The sequence below is a fragment of the Triticum aestivum genome, chromosome 4B (assembly GCF_018294505.1).
Source record: "Triticum aestivum cultivar Chinese Spring chromosome 4B, IWGSC CS RefSeq v2.1, whole genome shotgun sequence".
Taxonomy (NCBI): domain Eukaryota; kingdom Viridiplantae; phylum Streptophyta; class Magnoliopsida; order Poales; family Poaceae; genus Triticum; species Triticum aestivum.
This window is the reverse complement of record NC_057804.1, coordinates 23262511-23283836: the sequence shown is the minus strand read 5'-3', so window position 1 is coordinate 23283836 and position 21326 is coordinate 23262511. Positions and strand designations below refer to the sequence as shown.

Sequence of the window (21326 nt, the reverse complement as noted above, 5' to 3'; positions counted from 1 at the left end):
TCTTTGAAAATCTTTTGTTTCTTGACGCCTTTGTTCAACATTTTTATTGATAATAATGCCACACGGATAATAACTAAATAAAATCAGCAAAAGCCTAGTTTTCAGTGCCGCTATATTACATTACGGACCACATTCACATCACACAAAGCACGGAAACACAGTAGTAGTACCTAGTAGTAGTTCAAAGCAAACAAAACAGCAGGAGAGACGATCCGGTAGTAGAGATCACAAGCAAGAAAAGCTCTGAAGTAAACAGACAGACATGCACAAGACGGCCGGTGCGGTGTCAGTCATGGCATGAGCGCCATTGGAGCGACGAGGAAGGAAGGACTGATGGAGCAGCTAGCTAGGAGATGAGCTGCAGCCCCTGGAGGAGCAGCGCGTCGGCGAGCACCTTGTTGGCGGCGTCGGTGGGGTGGAAGCCGTCCCAGAAGACGTAGCCGGTGGCGTTGGCGCACGTCCCCGGCGCCCCCTGGTGGCACAGCACCGACGTCTCGATCGTCCCCGTCCCGCAGCACGCGCGCCGAGACTCGAAGAACCCTGCAGTGCAGTGCATCCATCAAATCACTTCATCAGTAAGTTCATCAACCGTTGACACATCAACCAGGCGTACGTCGGACGGATCACGTACCGGCGCTCATGGGGTCGGCGACGAGGTTGAGCAGCGGGTTGTAGATGTCGAAGACGACGAGCTTGAGGTCCGAGTGCCGCTTCTTGGCCGCGTCCGACGCCGCCTGCAGCTTGGCGTTGAAGGTGAGGGAGTCGTTGTTGAGCCGCTCCACGCAGCCGCCCCCGCCGCCGCCGCCGAAGAGGGTGACGGACGCCGGCAGGCACCCCATGGGCGGCAGCGACGTCACCCCGATCCGCCGCGCTCCCAGCCCGTACAGCCTCTGCATGCATGCAACCGTTTTAGTTCATGGATGCCATTCATTCAGTCACTCGTCACACTCCATAGTAGTACCAGTACAGTACGTAGTACGTACGAAGTGACCAGCTCTTGCCTGTTTGTTTCTTTCTACCCCAGGTGTACGCGGTTCTATATCGAAATTGCTTCACGGATGACAGTCTACGCACGACTTGAGAACGATACCTTCTCTCCTACTTGCTCCGTTCCTAAATATAAGTCTTCCTAAATATAAGCCTTTCTAGATATAAATTTTTCTATATATTTCTACAAGTGACTACATGGAAAACAAAATGAGTGAATCTACGCTTTAAAATAATATGTTTACATACATCCGTATGTTGTAGTCCATTTAAAATGTCTAAAAAGATTTATATTTAGGAAGCGGAGGGAGTACATGGCCGTTGCATGCATGCACTGGCGAGTGTGCCTCATTACTGTTATGATCTAGCAGCCAGCGACCAACCGTGTCAGCGTCTTCATGCAGGCAGGAACAAGGCCGGTCCGCCATGCATGTGACGCGGTAAGCTGTTGAAAACTATAGCTAGTAATGGCGGGCATTGACCGTGGGTGCGAGAACGGTCGCCATTGCAGGGTCAGGGCATCTCCAGCTGTTGGCCCCCCAGGGGGCGTCTAAAAGCGCCACCTGGGGGTGAGCCGGCGAAAAAAAAGGCCCTGGGGCGAGTCGTCGCCCAGCCGTCGACCCCCAGGGCCGCTAACAGGCGAGTGCAAAAAAAAAAATAGGGAGGGCCCGTTCGGCGAAGATATGACGAAGAACAGTTAAATTACGTCCGAACATGGCGAATTTCGGCCAAATTCGCCCATTTTCATTGCATTATTAAAACCTAAGCTAATTTAAAAAAGAAATGCGCTGAAGTCGTCGGCGCCGTCGCTGCCATCGTCGTCGTCGGCCTTCTCCTCCTTGACGTGGACGCCCCGGCTGGACCCGACGTCGCCATGGTGGACTGGCGGCGGCGCGTCGTCGTCGTCGCTGTCGCACAGGACGACGACTCCGCCTTCGTCGCGGCCGCGTCGTCGCTCCGCGAAGCGGCGCAGTTCGGCGCGCTGGCGCTCCTTCGCCTTCTCCCGGCGCGCCTTCTCCATCGCAATGGAGTCCTGGCGCGCCCATTCCAGGACCGCGTCGTCGTCGACGAGTTCCGCCGTCGCCAGCGCCAGGCCTGGCTCCGTCTTCACTGGCACCAGCCCCGGTTCCGTCTTCACTGGCACCATTCCCGGCTCTGTCTTCGGCTTGACGAAGCGCGGAGGAACCGAGGACGAAGCGCGCCGGCCGCCCTCGTGGATGACGATGCCGACGCTGCGATTGCGCCGACCGAGCGGTGACTCCGACGCAGGCTCGGCCTTGACGGCGAGCAGGGCCGGGGTTCCGGAGGAGTGTGAGGAGGATCGGGAGGATCGGGAGGAGGAAGAGGAGGAGGCTGACCCGAACCGCCTTGGCGCCCATGCCCCGGCGCGCCGGTGCGTCGCCGGGGGGTATGCCAACGGTGGGTCGTTGCCGCCCTCGAGGTGCGTGAGCACGCCCCACCAGAGGTGGCGCCCCTCGCTGTTCTGCCGCCCGGCGACCACAGGCGCGCCGTTGGTGGACGCGAGGCGCTGCTGCTGTCGGCGCTCGAAGTACGCCGCCCAGGCGGCGTGGTTGTCGGCGGCGTACTGGGGGAGGGACCGTTCGGCGTCGGTGAGGGACGCGCGGACGACGTCAACCTCGTCGGCGAAGTACTCCGGCTTCGCCGCGGCGTCGGGCAAAGGGGGAATGGGCACCCCCCCGGCGCTGAGCCTCCATCCCGACGGCCCGGCGCGCATGTCCGGCGGCGCCGGGATGTTCGCCTGGAACAGAAGCCAGGACTCCTGGAGGCGAAGCGAACGGCGGCCGAAGCCGTTGGCCGCCGCCTCGTCCCCTGGGAAGCGTTCGGCCATGGCGTCGGCGACGGTGCGCGGGAGAGGCAGGGAGAGGGAGGGCTGGACGGCGGCGAGGGGGGCGGGGGCGGGGCTGGTGTGCACAGGAAGCGGAGTGGAGGCCACCGGCTTTTATAGCCGGGGCCGCGCCGTGTGTACGCGTGCGAGGGAGGGGAGGCGTCGGCGCCGCCCCGTGACGCGCCGCCCGTGAAGGAATCAATGGCAAGGCTGACCGGCGGCAGCCTTGCCATTGATTCCCGCGGAACCCGAGGCCGTTGGGGGAAGACGAGGCGCCGGGGTCGCTGACGCGGCTGGCCCGCGGCTTCTTCTCGCCAAAACAACTCGCCCCGGCGCCCCCGGGCGCCCCCCAGCACGCCGGGTTCGGGCTGGGTCCGCCGGCGCTGTTTTCGGCCCAAGCCGGCGATTTTCAGCGTCCTGGGGGCGCGACTGGGCCGTTTTTTCGGCGCCGGCGCGAGAAAATCGCCTGGGGAGGCCTTCTTGGGGGCGCGGCTGGAGATGCCCTCATGTGCGTGGTAGTAAAGGAGGCATGCAGATGCAGGGAAATGTTGCAGGTTTTGCCTTGGCATGGATGTGAATCCATGGACATATGTATCCATCCATGGTGCAGATGCATTTACCTTACCAGGATTGGTGAGGGAGAAGAGATCATGCAACAGGGACCGATGCCGCGCGCTGTGTTTTCGCACATGGGTGCACCAGGGTATGATCAGGAGGATAAGGGCAACGGGAAAATTACCGCCTGTGCGTGCGTGGTGGTTGAGGCCGCCTAAATTTGTGATGGGTGAAATATGTCTGTACCGTGCCCATGAGGTAGGGCTAGTGTTGCACCCTGCTCGTCAGAAACCACCAACCCATGTTGGTTGAGCAGCGGAGTTACTGAGGCCATTCAATCCCTCCCTGCGGTCCTATCCATAGCACTGTGGCCTTCAATCCATTTACACACTCTACTATACTGCTACTGCAGGTTATTCAATTGCCTGTCTGCTCCAGATTCAAGTTTCACCATAACTCCATCTCACTCTACACTCTAGTGCAAGCAACTATCACCACCTTTTAACTAGATTGGCTAATTTGAACTATGCATGCAGTAACCTCAGCATGCACCAGCACGTACTATATATATATGGTGCACTAGTACTTTGTTAAGAGGAAAGTCTATATTGCTTTGCAAAATGATCTGAAATCCAAAATTAATTTACCCCCTAATTAATTACACCCCCGTTTCCTAAATATTTGTCTTTCTAGATATTTCAAATGGACTACAACATTCGGAGTACGAGCTCAGTCCTCAGCATGCACTAGCACTACAATATTTTAGAGTGTAGATTCATCCATTTTGCTTTGTATGTAGTCATTTGTTGAAATCTCTAAAAGGACAAATATATTTGGGAACGGAGGGAGTAGCTAGGAAGTAACTTCATTTTATCTAGAACTAGAACAGTCGGACAACTTGGTGCCAGCAACTGAGAGATATGGTTAAATTGACCATGCATTTTCGATTCATCTAGTACCATTAATTCTACCAAGAGCAAGACTCATCATGAACATCACTTTTTTTTTTTTTGCGGCGGGGGGAATGAACGTCACTTGCTGCTTAGTGGCTGGTGATTAGTTAGCAGCTAGTTACCTCGACGAAGGCGGTGAAGGGTTGCATGAGCGCGTCGGCGAACTGGTCCGGGGTGTAGGCGGCGGCCAGCATGGCGTTCACGTAGTAGTTCTGCACGTAGTCGCTCGTCCCGGCGCTCACCACGTAGATGGACCCGGACGTGAGCGCCGCCGCGCGCTTCTCGCCGGCCACCGCCGCCACCTTGGACTGGTACTCCTTGAAGTAGTCCAGCTGCCGCCCCAGCGAGATGGCGCCCTGCATCGTCCGTGAATTCATTTATTTTACACACACACACACACACACACTAGCTCAGAAATTTTATGAGATGAGTTGGTGGCGTACGTAGAGCGCGGCGGTGGCGTCGAGGTAGCCGGCGGCGCCGGAGGCGAAGTTGGCGCCGTGGAGGAGGGTCCTGTTGTCGCTCTGCGCCTCGTCGCTGAGGTACGCCGGCGGGTACGAGCTCAGCCCCAGGCTCTCCACTGCATGCCAAACAGTTGAGTTCACCACGAGTCCACGACACGTATGCCATTAATTTCGTCATTATCTCATGCAAATTAATACTGCTAGTCCATTGAACCATCGAAGAAGGTGACGGCCGGAGGTGAATGCGTACCGGTGTAGTCGGTGGCGAGCTTGCCGTTGCAGAAGCGGCCGGTGGGCGCGTGGGTGGCCGGGAAGTCGCGGCCGTAGGGCGGGAAGTCGGCGCGCACCAGCGTGGCCAGCCGGTTGTTGTTGCCGGCGTCCACCACCGAGTCCCCGAAGATCATCACGCCCGGCACCAGCGCCTGCCCCGCGCACCGCGACGACAACGACGCCGACAGCAGCACCAGCAGCAGCGGCGCCCACGCCACAGCGGTAGCCATGTGGAAGATCTGCCGCTGCATTCACGTACGCGCTTCAACTGGCACTCGTACGCACGCGCGTGGTTTTGGAGGGAAACTGCGCACTGGGTAGTAGATGTAGACCGACCGTGGGGGAGCTGTGCTGCTTTCGGTTGACAGACGCGGGCGGCCGGCCGGTGGTGTGGGTGCGAGCGTGAGTGTGGGTGAGGGTGGTTCTAAAGACTAAAGGAAGAGGCCGGAGGAGGGTGAGAGAGGGACGCGTACCGTACCGGTCAGTGTGGATCTCATCTGCGGTATTCAAGACCCATCGAGTTACTGCTGCCTTGGGAGGGTAGAAGAAGGGGGTGGTGGGTTCCGGTGGGTGGGGATCGGGGGAAAACATTCATGACACAAATTAACATCCTAGCCGCCGGCCACCTTGCAAATTTTGGGTCAGTTTGGTTGGAGACTAGTGTGGCCAAGCCAAAGTGTGGCTAGCCACACAAGTATGGCAAGCCACACAAATGTGGCTAAAAAATTGAATGTCAAATTTTGGCAAAAGTTGGCAAAAAAATTGTCTCTTTGACAAGTGGGTCATAAGAGCAATAAAGTGTGGCAAGCCAAAATGTGGCAAAAACCAAACACATGCTTGGCAAACTGTGGCTGCCAAATTTTGGCTTGGCAAACTGTGGCTGGGAACCAAACAGCCCCTTTGTTTTGGTTGTGTCCCTCTGGCGGAGCCTCAAGTTAAGGCTGGTCATAGTGGGAAGTAACTTATACTAGTGTCATGCATATGACACTAGTCTAAGAGGGTGCTTGGATCCAAGAGACTTATTTTAGTCTGACTAAAAATAGTCTCTTTAAAAGGCTAAAGTTCCAAGCACCCCTGACTAAGGCTGGTCATAGTGAGGAGTAACTTAGAGTAGTAATATGCATACGTTACTACTCTATGTTACTACCCTTATAGTGGGAAGTGTCATATGTGTAGTAACATACACATGTTCATTTATTGTCTTGTAGACTCATTTTGCATGGGAAAGCGCTATGTGATGGTAACATATTAGGTTACCCTATTTGCCTCTCTCCTCATTAACTACTTGTCACATCAACATTTTTGCTTATGTGGCATCTATGTTACTGCCTATGTTACTCCCACTATGACCAGCCTAAAAAGGGCTAAAACTAGTCTTGAGACTAATTTTTTTTAGTCAGGGTACCCCTACTAAAATGTGGTATAGTTCTCTCTCTCCTCATTTAACTCCTCTCCTTTAACACAGATGAATTCTGGATTGGAGGGTTTGAAGGATAATAAATGCTCATTAACTTGATTTTAGTCTCTTTAGTATTTGGATCCAAGCATGGGTGAGGCTAGCAAGTTTTAGTCCCACTACTTTTAGTCATGGAACTAAAACGTATCCAAGCACCCGCTAAGTTACTACCTCCATATATAGTGCAAAGTAACATACTAGTAGTGTCATAGATGGCTTCATTTATTAGCTCATAGACTCATTTTGCCTCGGGAAGCGCTATGTTACAGTAACATACTCCCTCCGTCTAGGTGAGTAAGTCATCTTAGGTTGTGCACCGTGACCAAGGATGTCGTAGAATTATCACGTCAGATGTCCTAGTGTGAGGACTTAGTCGTCAGGCCAACGCATCTATGTGGTAGCTTGAGAGGGGTTGGGCGGAATCGAGAGACGCAACACGCAAGACAAAGGATTTAGACAGCTTCGAGCCCCGGGAAACATCATCCGATAATAGCCCTACATGTTGTTTGTGGCTAGGTCTTATTATCCTCATGAGGGAGTCGCCGTAAACCGGCTCTCCTCTAGTTGTGTCTAGCCCTAAGATTGTTTCTTCTTGCTCTCCCCCCTTTGGGGAGCCCTGCCCCTCCTTATATATGTTGAAGGGGCGGTTTACATGACTAGTCCTAGTTGGATTAGGATTACTCTATTACAAGTGGAGTCCTAGTCTTGCTTCCTTTGTAGGAGAATATTCCTTGTGCTTTCCTCATAAACCGGCCCATCATAATCATGAACCGGTCTTCCATAAACCGCCTTCTGGGCCACCGGGTCTTGTCGTTCCTCTGACCCGCTCGCCGGGTCACCCATGAGTCGCCAGGCTCGGGCGGGTCACTTAGCGAGTCGTCCAGTCAGGGCAGGTCCTTAGTGAGTCGCCAAGTCCGGCTAGGTTATACTTCCGGCCGGGTTACGCCGCGGGGTATATCCCCGACATTAGCACCCAGTTTAATTTGGATTTATTCATGTTAAACTAATCTGCAACATAAACACAAGAACAAATTTGGCGGCTTGTGCTCCGGGTTAAATATTCTTATAAACTAGCACTTGATCATCCTTAAATCCTTGTCATTTCTTCCTTCTAGAAAATCCGGGTCAGTAGACCAACTTCATAATCAATTTGCTTGTAGAAGAAATATTGTAAATAAAGAATCCATTTGACTCGGCCTTCAATGCTCTGACTTGACAAAAATATTGGTCTTCAAATATTCAACTGATATTCAGCCGACTTAAAATGTAGACCTTGCCGATATATAATTTCCAAAATCGTCGGGTTATAAAAACTGATAATTCCGGGTCATGATTGTTGCTAACGCCGGCTCATGATCATTGATGACGCCGGGTTATGATTGTTGCATTACCGGGTCATAATGATTGGTGACGCTGGGTCAATAATTGTAGGTGATGCCGGATCATAATTGTTGCAGACGCCGGGTCAATTTGGTTTGCTCAAAACTGAAAATTGGAAGATATTTCTCCCTTATATCCATATTACCTGTAGCCCCCAAGTCTTTAGCAGAACAAAGTGATGATTTGAGACTTGTTTCCATATAATTACTACCACTTTGAAGAAATCCATGTTGTTCATCTCAGTCACTTGTAAAAACTTAATACTCCATATATGTAGCCCCCAAGTGTCGAGTTGTCATACTTGCAGCAACCTGGGACTTGTAATTGCCTGATGCTCAAAAAACTTCAACTAGTGTAGCCCCCAAGGGCCGGGTCATTATGTAATAATGAGCAGGGACTTTGTAAATATAATCATGTAAACTTTGAACAGGAACGTGTAGCCCCCAAGGGCCGGCTCAGTAAGATAATATTGAGCTGGGACTTGATATATACTTCAATTAAAATAACATCATATGATGTAACCCCATCATGGGGCTTGAATCCACGTCCACAAGGTTAAAAGCCTTGTGCTTTACCAACTGAGCAGTGGACCCTTCAATATAATGGATAAAAAGTTTTGTACCTTGAATAGTTGACAGGAGCAATTGGTAGCCCCCAAGGGCCGGCTCATTACGATGTGATGAGTCGGGTCTTCAATAAGGTGAGCAAACAATGACTTTGCATTAGCCCCCAAGTGTCATGGTGCATGCTTGCAGCGACATGAGACTTGTGTATTTGATGTAATCTCAACTGAAATAATGTAGCCCCCAAGTGCCGGGTCGTAAGCCTGCAGCGACTCGGGACTATTCCTTCAATTGTAGAATAAATCATATCCATTGATAATATGATAGCCATTGCGCTAAAGCGACTTTGAAAACCTTAATCATAATACTGGTTATTGTAAGTGCATCTAGTGCCCCTTAGTGATTTTGGTGTATTGAAGACTTATAGGTTAAGGGACTGATGCGTTTGTGAGTGTACACAGGTCTATAAGTCTATGAGGAGTTTGATATTTATAGAGAAAGTCGACCCCTAAAAATGAAGTTCTTCGACTGAAGACTTTGATATTCTGAAGACTTTGAAAGTGAAGAAATTGGTGTGACCTTGAAGACTTGGTTTTCATTCGAGGAACAAGAAGCGTGAAGACTTTTGTTTTCGTAGTTTCATTTTCTCTTTATTGAGTCATAGGAAACACCGTACTGTTAAAGGGGGTCGAGGAAATACTAAGGAAAAATTTCCATGTGATGCTCAACTCAAAATCCTACACCTACCAATCCCTTCGAGTGAAGCCATTGGAAATCTCATACAGTTCAGTCATTTTCTTCAGTGATAGAGACACAGTTCTTCTGGTCTCTGATGACTTTGCTCTGACTGAGGAGTTAGCAATTCGCCAGTGCGAATTGCCTACACAGTGAGGAACATGATAGCCCTGAGGAATTTGAGAGTCAAATTTCCGACCGTTGCTGTGCTACGCGCCGGTTGTCCCAAAATATCTTATCTACCTAACGGTCATATCATTGAAGGGCATTTATGTCTTATCATGTCGGGCTGCTCCCTAGGCTATAAATAGCCGCCCCCTACAACCACTAGTTGGTTGGCTGCTCCAAGAGAACTTGACACTTGTCATTTGAGAGCAACCCATCCTCCGAGGACTTTGAGAGAAAATCATCAAGTGAGGAAAATCCCAAAACCAAACCCCCACAAACCCAAAGTGATTGAGCATCACTGAAGAAATTGATCCTGCGTGGATCCGACGCTTGTTACCTTTGAAGACTGTGCTTCTTCCAGACGGTTAGGCGTCAAGGTCTAGAGCATCCAAGAGGAATTGTGGATCGCCGAGTGACCAAGTCTGTGAAGGTTTGGAAGTCACCTGAAGACTTACCACGAGTGATTGGACGAGACCTGCGTGGTCTTAGTTCAAGGAGAATACGGTGAGGACCGAGTGTCCTGAGTTGCGGCTCAGTGACTGGGTGTCCGGGACTACGTGTCCTCGAGTTTAAATACTCAGCCGCTCTAACCAGACGTACAACTGAGACATCAGTTGGAACTGGTTTACCAAATCACTGTCTTCACCAACTAACTGGTTCTATCTCCTCAACCCTTTCATTTCCTCATTACTGTGTTGAATGTTTGTTCATATCTGTGCTTGAAGACTTTGACTGAAGACTTTCTCAAATTCCTCAGTTCAATTTCTTCAGTCTGTTTGTCTTCATCTTGTGTTATCTTGTGATTACGCTTTCTGTACTCTGTGCTTGTCTTCATTTCATCATGATGACCATGCTTGTATTCTGTTATGCTTACTTCTGAGTACTTATTCCGCTGCAAGTAGTTCTTCGCTAAGGAATTTCCTCACCAGCAAATTCCTCAGTGAAGAATTCATAAAAATCGCCTATTCACTCCCCCTCTAGTCGATATAACGCACTTTCAATTGGTATCAGAGCGAGGTACTCCCTTGTTCTGTGTGATTTTGGTTTAACCGCCTGGAGTTTTAGTTATGTCGACCGCAGGTATGATCAAGGTCTCCGCTGGGTGTCCTACCTTTGATAGGACGGACTACCCCTACTGGAAGAACAAGATGCGAATGCATCTTGAGGCAATTGATAACGATCTCTGGTATGTTGTGGAAAATGGTGTTCCCTCTGTCTCACCCTCACTGAACGCTACCGATGTGAAGTAAATGAAGGAGTTTCAACTCAGCGTGACTTTCGAGTTGATGTTCTTCGGAATCTCTTCAACCGCTTCAAAAGACTCGACAATGAAAATGTCCAACAAACCTTTGATCGCCTCACTGACATCTCAAATGAGCTTCAAGCCGTCGATGCCACTGACATCACTGATCATGAAGTGGTGAAGAAACTGTTGAGATCGCTTGATTCCTCATTTGATACTCTGGGACTGATGATACAAGAACGTGCTGACTACAAGTCTCTTGATCCTGCCGAGTGTCGAGGGAGAGTTCCGTCAGCACGACGGCGTGGTGACGATCTTGATGTTCTACCGGCGCAGGGCTTCGCCTAAGCTTCGCGACTATATGACCGAGGTGGAATATGGTGGAAGGGGGCACCGCACACGGCTAAGGAACGATTCGTAGATCAACTTGTGTCTATGGGGTGCCCCCGCCCCCGTATATAAAGGAGCCAGGGGGGAGGAGGCCGCCGGCCTAAGGGGGCGCGTCAAGGGGGAGTCCTACTCCCACCGGGAGTAGGACTCCCCTTTTCCAAGTTGGAGTAGGAGAGAAGGAGGAAAGAGGGGAGGAGGGGAAGGAAAGGGGGGGCGCCGCCCCCTTCCCTTGTCCTATTCGGACTACGAGGGGGAGGGGCGCGCGGCCCCCTCCTTTCTCCTTCCCCTTCTCCCTCTTGGCCCATGTAGGCCCATTAACCTCCCGGGGGGTTCCGGTAACCTCCCGGTACTCCGGTAAAATGCCAATTTCACCCGGAACCATTCCGATGTCCAAATATAGGCTTCCAATATATCAATCTTTATGTCTCGACCATTCCGAGACTCCTCGTCATGTCCGTGATCACATCCGGGACTCCGAACAAACTTCGGTACATCAAAACTTATAAACTCATAATAAAACTGTCATCGAAACATTAAGCGTGCGGACCCTACGGGTTCGAGAACTATGTAGACATGACCTAAAACCATTCTCGGTCAATAACCAATAGCGGGACCTGGATGCCCATATTGGTTCCTACATATTCTACGAAGATCTTTATCGGTCAAACCGCATAACAACATACTTTGTTCCCTTTGTCATCGGTATGTTACTTGCCCGAGATTTGATCGTCGGTATCCAATACCTAGTTCAATCTCGTTACCGGCAAGTCTCTTTACTCGTTCCGTAATACGTCATCTCATAACTAACTCATTAGTTACATGCTTGCAAGGCTTAGGTGATGAGTATTACCGAGAGGGCCCAGAGATACCTCTCCGACAATCGGAGTGACAAATCCTAATCTCGAATTATGCCAACCCAACATGTACCTTCGGAAACACCTGTAGAGCACCTTTATAATCACCCAGTTACGTTGTGATGTTTGGTAGCACACAAAGTGTTCTTCCGGTAAACGGGAGTTGCACAATCTCATAGTTGCAGGAACTTTGTATAAGTCATGAAGAAAGCAATAGCAGTATACTAAACGATCAAGTGCTAGGCTAACAGAATGGGTCATGTCAATCACATCATTCTCTTAATGATGTGATCCCACTAATCAAATGACAACACATGTCTATGGTCAGGAAACATAACCATCTTTGATTAATGAGCTAGTCAAGTAGAGGCATACTAGTGACTATAGTTTTGTCTATGTATTCACACATGTATCATGGTTCCGGTTAATACAATTCTAGCATGAATAATAAGCATTTATCATGATATGAGGAAATAAATAATAACTTTATTATTGCCTCTAGGGCATATTTCCTTCAGTCTCCCACTTGCACTAGAGTCAATAATCTAGATTACATAGTAATGATTCTAACACCCATGGAGTCTTGGTGCTGATCATGTTTTGCTCGTGAGAGAGGCTTAGTCAACGGGTCTGCAACATTCAGACCCGTATGTATCTTGCAAATCTCTATGTCTCCCACTTGGACTTGGTCCCGAATGGAATTGAAGTGTCTCTTGATGTGCTTGGTCCTCTTGTGAAATCTGGATTCCTTTGCCAAAGCAATTGCACCAGTATTGTCATAGAAGATCTTCATTGGTCCCGATGCACTAGGTATGACACCTAGATCGGAAATGAACTCCTTCATCCAGACTCCTTCATTTGCTGCTTCAGAAGCAGCTATGTACTCCGCTTCACATGTAGATCCTGCCACGACGCTTTGTTTAGAACTGCACCAACTTACAGCTCCACCGTTTAATATAAACACGTATCCGGTTTGCGATTTAGAATCGTCTGGATCAGTGTCAAAGCTTGCATCGACGTAACGATTTACGACTAGCTCTTTGTCACCTCCATATACGAGAGACATATCCTTAGTCCTTTTGAGGTATTTCAGGATGTTCTTGACCGCTGTCCAGTGATCCACTCCTGGATTACTTTGGTACCTTCCTGCCAAGCTTATTGCTAAGCATACGTCAGGTCTGGTACACAGCATTGCATACATGATAGAGCCTATGGCTGAAGCATAGGGAACATTTTTCATTTTCTCTCTATCTTCTGCTGTAGTCGGGCATTGAGTTTGACTCAACTTCACACCTTGTAGCACAGGCAAGAATCCTTTCTTTGCCTGATCTATTTTGAACTTTTTCAAAATCTTGTCAAGGTATGTGCTTTGTGAAAGTCCTATTAAGCGTCTTGATCTATCTCTATAGATCTTGATGCCCAATATGTAAGCAGCTTCACCGAGGTCTTTCATTGAAAAACTTTTATTCAAGTATCCCTTTATGCTATCCAGAAATTCTATATCATTTCCAGTTAATAATATGTCATCAACATATAAAACTAGAAATGCTACAGAGCTCCCACTCACTTTCTTGTAAATACAGGCTTCTCCAAAAGTCTGTATAAAACCATATGCTTTGATCACACTGTCAAAGCGTTTATTCCAACTCCGAGATGCTTGCACCAGTCCATAAATGGAACGCTGGAGCTTGCACACTTTGTCAGCACCTTTTGGATCAACAAAACCTTCCGGCTGCATCATATACAACTCTTCTTCTAGAAATCCATTCAAGAATGCAGTCTTGACATCCATTTGCCAAATTTCATAATCATGAAATGCAGCAATAGCCAACATGATTCAGACAGACTTAAGCATCGCTACGGGTGAGAAAGTCTCATCGTAGTCAACCCCTTGAACTTGTCGAAAACCTTTCACAACAAGTCGAGCTTTATAGACAGTAACATTACCATCAGCTTCAGTCTTCTTTTTAAAGATCCATTTATTCTCAATGGCTTGCCGATCATCGGGCAAGTCAACCAAAGTCCATACTTTGTTTTCATACATGGATCCCATCTCAGATTTCATGGCCTCTAGCCATTTTGCGGAATCTGGGCTCATCATCGCTTCCTCATAGTTCGTAGGTTCATCATGGTCAAGTAACATGACTTCCAGAATAGGATTACCGTACCACTCTGGTGCGGATCTTACTCTGGTAGACCTACGAGGTTCAGCAGAAACTTGATCTGAAGTTTCATGATCAATATCATTAGCTTCCTCACTAGTTGGTGTAGTTGTCACGGGAACCGGTTCTCGTGATGAACTACCTTCCAATAAGGGAGTAGATACAGTTATCTCATCAAGTTCTACTTTCCTCCCACTCACTTCTTTCGAGAGAAATTCTTTCTCTAGAAAGGATCCATTCTTAGCAACAAATGTTTTGCCTTCGGATCTGTGATAGAAGGTGTACCCAACAGTTTCCTTTGGGTATCCTATGAAGACACATTTCTCCGATTTGGGTTCGAGCTTATCTGGTTGAAGTTTCTTCACATAAGCATCACAGCCCCAAACTTTAAGAAACGACAACTTTGGTTTCTTGCCAAACCATAGTTCATAAGGCGTCGTCTCAACGGATTTTGATGGTGCCCTATTTAACGTGAATGCGGCCGTCTCTAAAGCATAACCCCAAAACGATAGCGGTAAATCGGTAAGAGACATCATAGATCGCACCATATCAAGTAAAGTACGATTACGACGTTCGGACACACCATTTCGTTGTGGTGTTCCAGGTGGCGTGAGTTGCGAAACTATTCCGCATTGTTTCAAATATAAAACAACTCGTAACTCAAATATTCTCCTCCACGATCAGATCGTAGAAACTTTATTTTCTTGTTACGATGATTTTCTACTTCACTCTGAAATTCTTTGAACTTTTCAAATGTTTCAGACTTGTGCTTCATTAAGTAGATATACCCATATCTGCTCAAATCATCTGTGAAGGCGAGAAAATAACGATATCCGCCATGAGCCTCAACATTCATCGGGCCACATACATCTGTATGTATGATTTCCAACAAATCTGTTGCTCTCTCCATAGTACCGGAGAACGGCGTTTTAGTCATCTTGCCCATGAGGCACGGTTCGCAAGTACCAAGTGATTCATAATCAAGTGATTCCAGAAGTCCATCAGTATGGAGTTTCTTCATGCGTTTTACACGGATATGACCTAAACGGCAGTGCCACAAATAAGTTGCACTATCATTATCAACTCTGCATCTTTTGGCTTCAACATTATGAATATGTGTATCACTACTATCGAGATTCAATAAAAATAGACCACTCTTCAAGGGCGCATGACCATAAAAGATATTACTCATATAAATAGAACAACCATTATTCTCTGATTTAAATGAATAACCGTCTCGCATCAAACAAGATCTAGATATAATGTTCATGCTCAACGCAGGCACCAAATAACAATTATTCAGGTCCAAAACTAATCCCGATGGTAGATGTAGAGGTAGCCTGCCGACCGCGATCACATCGACTTTGGAACCGTTTCTCACGCGCATCGTCACCTCGTCCTTGGCCAGTGCTCGCTTATTCCGTAGTCCCTGTTTCGAGTTGCAAATATTAGCAACAGAACCAGTATCAAATACCCAGGTGCTACTACGAGCTCTAGTTAGGTACACATCAATAACATGTATATCACATATACCTTTGTTCACTTTGCCATCCTTCTTATCCGCCAAATACTTGGGGCAGTTCCGCTTCCAGTGACCAGTCTGCTTGCAGTAGAAGCACTCAGTTTCAGGCTTAGGTCCAGACTTGGGTTTCTTCTCTTGAGCAGCAACTTGCTTGCCGTTCTTTTTGAAGTTCCCCTTCTTCTTCCCTTTGCCCTTCTTCTTGAAACTAGTGGTCTTGTTGACCATCAACACTTGATGCTCCTTCTTGATTTCTACCTCCGCGGCTTTCAGCATCGCGAAGAGCTCGGGAATAGTCTTGTTCATCCCTTGCATATTATAGTTCATCACGAAGCTCTTGTAGCTTGGTGGCAGTGATTGAAGAATTCTGTCAATGACACTATCATCAGGAAGATTAACTCCCAGTTGAATCAAGTGATTGTTATACCCAGACATTCTGAGTATATGTTCACTGACAGAACTATTCTCCTCCATCTTGCAGCTATAGAACTTATTGGAGACTTCATATCTCTCAATCCGGGCATTTACTTGAAATATTAACTTCAACTCCTGGAACATCTCATATGCTCCATGACGTTCAAAACGTCATTGAAGACCCGGTTCTAAGCCGTAAAGCATGGCACACTGAACTATAGAGTAGTCCTCAGCTTTGCTCTGCTAGACGTTCTTAACGTCGTCAGTTGCATCAGCAGCAGGCCTGGCACCCAGCGGTGCTTCCAGGACGTAACTCTTCTGTGCAGCAATGAGGATAATCCTCAGGTTACGGACCCAGTCCGTGTAATTGCTACCATCATCTTTCAACTTTGCTTTCTCAAGGAACGCATTAAAATTCAACGGAACAACAGCACGAGCCATCTATCTACAAACAAACATAGACAAGCAAGATACTATCAGGTACTAAGTTCATGATAAATTTAAGTTCAATTAATCATATTACTTAAGAACTCCCACTTAGACAGACATCTCTCTAGTCATCTAAGTGATTACGTGATCCAAATCAACTAAACCATAACCGATCATCACGTGAGATGGAGTAGTTTTCAGTGGTGAACATCATTATGTTGATCATATCTACTATATGATTCACGCTCGACCTTTCGGTCTCCGTGTTCCGAGGCATATCTGCATATGCTAGGCTCGTCAAGTTTAACCTGAGTATTCTGCGTGTGCAAAACTGGCTTGCACCCGTTGTAGATGGACGTAGAGCTTATCACACCCGATCATCACGTGGTGTCTCGGCACGACAAACTTTGGCAACGGTGCATACTCAGGGAGAACACTACTTGATAATTTTAGTGAGAGATCATCTTAAAATGCTACCATCAATCAAAGCAAGATAAGATGCATAAAGGATAAACATCACATGCAATCAATATAAGTGATATGATATGGCCATCATCATCTTGTGCTTGTGATCTCCATCTCCGATGCACCATCGTGATCACCATCGTCACCGGTGCGACACCTTGATCTCCATCGTAGCATCGTTGTCGTTTACGCCATCTATTGCTTCTACGACTATCGCTACCGCTTAGTGATAAAGTAAAGCAATTACAGGGCGTTTGCATTTCATACAATAAAGCGACAACCATATGGCTCCTGCCAGTTGCCGATAACTTCGGTTACAAAACATGATCATCTCATACAATAAAATATAGAATCACGTCTTGACCATATCACATCACAACATGCCCTGCAAAAACAAGTTAGATGTCCTCTACTTTGTTGTTGCAAATTTTACATGGCTGCTACGGGCTTAGCAAGAACCGTTCTTACCTACGCATCAAAACCACAACGATAGTTTGTCAAATAGACTCCGTTTTAACCTTCACAAGGACCGGGCGTAGCCACACTCGGTTCAACTAAAGTGAGAGAGACAGACACCCGCCAGCCACCTTTAAGCACGAGTGCTCGTAACGGTGAAACCAGTCTCGCGTAAGCGTACGCGTAATGTCGGTCCGGGCCGCTTCATCTCACAATACCGCTGAACCAAAGTATGACATGCTGGTAGGCAGTATGACTTATATCGTCCACAACTCACTTGTGTTCTACTCGTGCATATAACATCAACGCATAAAACCTAGGCTCGGATGCCACTGTTGGGGAACGTAGTAATTTCAAAAAATTTCCTACGCACACGCAAGATCATGGTGATGGCATAGCAACGAGAGGGGAGAGTGTATGTCCACGTACCCTCGTAGACCGTAAGCGAAAGCGTTAGCACAACGCGGTTGATGTAGTCGTACGTCTTCACGATCCGACCGATCCAAGCACCGAACGTACGGAGCCTCCGAGTTCAGCACACGTTCAGCTCGATGACGTCCCTCGAACTCCGATCCAGCCGAGTGTCGAGGGAGAGTTCCGTCAGCACGACGGCGTGGTGACGATCTTGATGTTCTACCGGCGCAGGGCTTCGCCTAAGCTTCGCGACGATATGACCGAGGTGGAATATGGTGGAAGGGGGCACCGCACACGGCTAAGGAACGATCCGTAGATCAACTTGTGTCTATGGGGTGCCCCCGCCCCCGTATACAAAGGAGCCAGGGGGGAGGAGGCCGCCGGCCTAAGGGGGCGCGCCAAGGGGGAGTCCTACTCCCACCGGGAGTAGGACTCCCCTTTTCCAAGTTGGAGTAGGAGAGAAGGAGGAAAGAGGGGAGGAGGGGAAGGAAAGGGGGGGGGGGGGGCGCCGCCCCCTTCCCTTGTCCTATTCGGACTAGGAGGGGGAGGGGCGCGCGGCCCCCTCCTTGCTCCTTCCTCTTCTCCCTCTTGGCCCATGTAGGCCCATTAACCTCCCGGGGGGTTCCGGTAACCTCCCGGTACTCCGGTAAAATGCCGATTTCACCCGGAACCATTCCGATGTCCAAATATAGGCTTCCAATATATCAATCTTTATGTCTCGACCATTCCGAGACTCCTCGTCATGTCCGTGATCACATCCGGGACTCCGAACAAACTTCGGTACATCAAAACTTATAAACTCATAATAAAACTGTCATCGAAACGTTAAGCGTGCGGACCCTACGGGTTCGAGAACTATGTAGACATGACATAAAACCATTCTCGGTCAATAACCAATAGCGGGACCTGGATGCCCATATTGGTTCCTACATATTCTACGAAGATCTTTATCGGTCAAACCGCATAACAACATACTTGTTCCCTTTGTCATCGGTATGTTACTTGCCCGAGATTTGATCGTCGGTATCCAATACCTAGTTCAATCTCATTACCGGCAAGTCTCTTTACTCTTTTCGTAATACGTCATCTCATAACTAACTCATTAGTTACATGCTTGCAAGGCTTAGGTGATGAGTATTACCGAGAGGGCCCAGAGATACCTCTCCGACAATCGGAGTGACAAATCCTAATCTCGAATTATGCCAACCCAACATGTACCTTCGGAAACACCTGTAGAGCACCTTTATAATCACCCAGTTACGTTGTGACGTTTGGTAGCACACAAAGTGTTCTTCCGGTAAACGGGAGTTGCACAATCTCATAGTTGCAGGAACTTTGTATAAGTCATGAAGAAAGCAATAGCAGTATACTAAACGATCAAGTGCTAGGCTAAAAGAATGGGTCATGTCAATCACATCATTCTCTTAATGATGTGATCCCACTAATCAAATGACAACACATGTCTATGGTCAGGAAACATACCATCTTTGATTAATGAGCTAGTCAAGTAGAGGCATACTAGTGACTATAGTTTTGTCTATGTATTCACACATGTATCATGTTTCCGGTTAATACAATTCTAGCATGAATAATAAACATTTATCATGATATGAGGAAATAAATAATAACTTTATTATTGCCTCTAGGGCATATTTCCTTCAGCAACCTCATCACTTTACCCCTTCCTTTCCCATTAAGCTTTGCTAGTCTTGATACCCATGGTAATGGGATTGCTGAGTCCTCGTGGCTCATAGATTACTACAACAACAGTTGCAGGTACAGGTTATGCGATGATCATGACGCGAGAGCGATGTTTGCTTTCTTTGGAGTTCTTCTTCTGCTTCTTCTTCGATCAGGGGATAGGTTCTAGGTCGGCAGCCTGGGTTAGCAGGGTGGATGTCGTTTGAGTTTCTGTTTGTGTTTCATCCGTAGTCGGATGGTGCTCTTGTGTATAATGATGTTATATTTGTGTGGCATTCTATGCCTTTTGTATGTATCCCCATCTATTATGTAATGTTGATGTAATGATATTCACCTTGCAAAAACGTATCAATATGCGGTTCTATCCTTGGTGGGACCTTCGTGTCTCTTTAGGATAGTATCACATATTGGGCGTGACAACGGCAGTACGGATAAATGTTAGTGCAAAATGACGATGCTATGCACTCTATATCCGCGATATAACTCCACTTCGGCTGTGAATAATTGTCCTGATATGTTAGGCCAGAAATTATCCGTCGCGGAATTGATGATCACCTCGGTGACGCTAAAACCAATCACGACCGAGTGGGCCGTGAGATCAGATAGATGAACCGGCCGCGGCGTTGTAAGCCGGTACGAACGGGAGAGTCGGCAGCAACGTCGTAAGCCGGTGTGGACGGGCGAGTCAACCGCAGGCGCGGTAAGGCATGCGGGCGGGCGAGTAATCCCGAGCGCGGCAACCCGCTCGGACGGGTGAGTTAATGTAGACCGGGCCACAGGGGCGGCAACTTGCGCACGTTCGTTCATCGGGTAGTGTGGCCTGGACGAAAACGTCGCTGCAGAATGTTACCAGCGCGTGCTCCATACCCGCAGTATAATGCCTCATTTATAATGAACAATTGTCCTGCGAAACAATACTACATGCCCAAGTAATTGTTCTCAGACAAATTAATAGGTACTGATAAAATAAACTGAATAAATAGCACCTGATATATTTGGACAACCGATGTGAAACGTCCGCGAGAATTTGATCTTGCTGACCGTCTCTAAATGCACACCAGTGTAACCTGACGCATGTGGACTGTATTGCTGTCACCACTTCTGATCAGTGTAGGAGACTGGTAATCGGAGTCGCTTTGTTCGGACGCAGCGATTTACTGACAAAAATCTTGCCTGTACATTAATCCGTCCTGATGCACATTAGTCCTTCCTCTGGTTGATCCTTCAATTACTAAAATTGCTATCTGTCAGTCCAGCTTAGATCCTTCATCACGTGATCCCCTTTTTTTTATTATTCCTCCTTAGTCTCACGTGGAAGTGGATGCCGCGTCTCCTTCCGGTACTCGTGCGTGTACTGCTTCAAGGATTGGTAGTACTTCTGCAGAATGACCTGACTGATTGACAAATCGCTTTCTCTAGTGTGACACAAATATTCAGGAGACTTGGCGTGAGGCCACTCGACGCCCGGGGCGGAACCAAACCGCAGCGGCGGCTTGCAGGCAAACGTCACTCGATGGCCGGGCGGCTCGCAGCAGCGGAGACCACTCGACGCGGGGCGGCTCGCCGCAAGATGCGCCCGCAGCGGCGAGGCGGCAAACTGGAAGCAGAGGCCGGCTTGGAGTCGAAGACACAGATATTTTAAGGCCATGGAGGCGAGGGCGACTCGGAGCGGAAGCTGTGGAGACCGGCGGAACGCGGTTCTTAGGCGGGCTCGGTCGCGACGGCGGAGGTCCTCGTGAGGCACAGCAGGGCCGGCGGGCGGGTCAGAGAGGCGCCGTCCATGGGCGGCTCAGGAGGCCGTGGCGCTTCACAGCAGTGGTCGAAGTGGGCCTGCGGCGGCGGCCTGGAGCCGGGCGGCGGAGGTAGGCCGTGGTGTCGAGGAGGGCGTGTCGGGGAGGGCGA

At 48.6% G+C, this 21326-nt stretch overlaps 1 protein-coding gene across 1 annotated transcript; it reads right to left on the bottom strand.

The window, feature by feature from the left end:
- Positions 1-46: 46 nt before the first annotated feature.
- On the bottom strand, positions 47-5594 carry LOC123090682 (GDSL esterase/lipase At5g03810). Its single transcript, XM_044512009.1, has 5 exons — positions 5056-5594; positions 4785-4921; positions 4464-4697; positions 632-890; positions 47-540 (listed from the first exon to the last, which is right to left on the bottom strand). Exons 1-5 carry the CDS (start codon positions 5324-5326, stop codon positions 347-349), a joined length of 1095 nt encoding a protein of 364 aa, XP_044367944.1. The 5' UTR covers positions 5327-5594; the 3' UTR covers positions 47-346.
- Positions 5595-21326: the final 15732 nt, after the last annotated feature.

What these genes read in the sequence shown, in the direction of transcription:
- LOC123090682 (XM_044512009.1), bottom strand. Translation starts at nt 5,326, where the DNA reads ATGCAGCGGCAGATCTTCCACATGGCTACCGCTGTGGCGTGGGCGCCG. An exon ending in GCTCGCCACCGACTACACCG is followed by an intron (nt 4,922 to 5,055) that starts GTACGCATTCAC and finishes TTTGGCATGCAG; the next exon opens with TGGAGAGCCTGGGGCTGAGC. An exon ending in ACGCCACCGCCGCGCTCTAC is followed by an intron (nt 4,698 to 4,784) that starts GTACGCCACCAA and finishes CGGACGATGCAG; the next exon opens with GGCGCCATCTCGCTGGGGCG.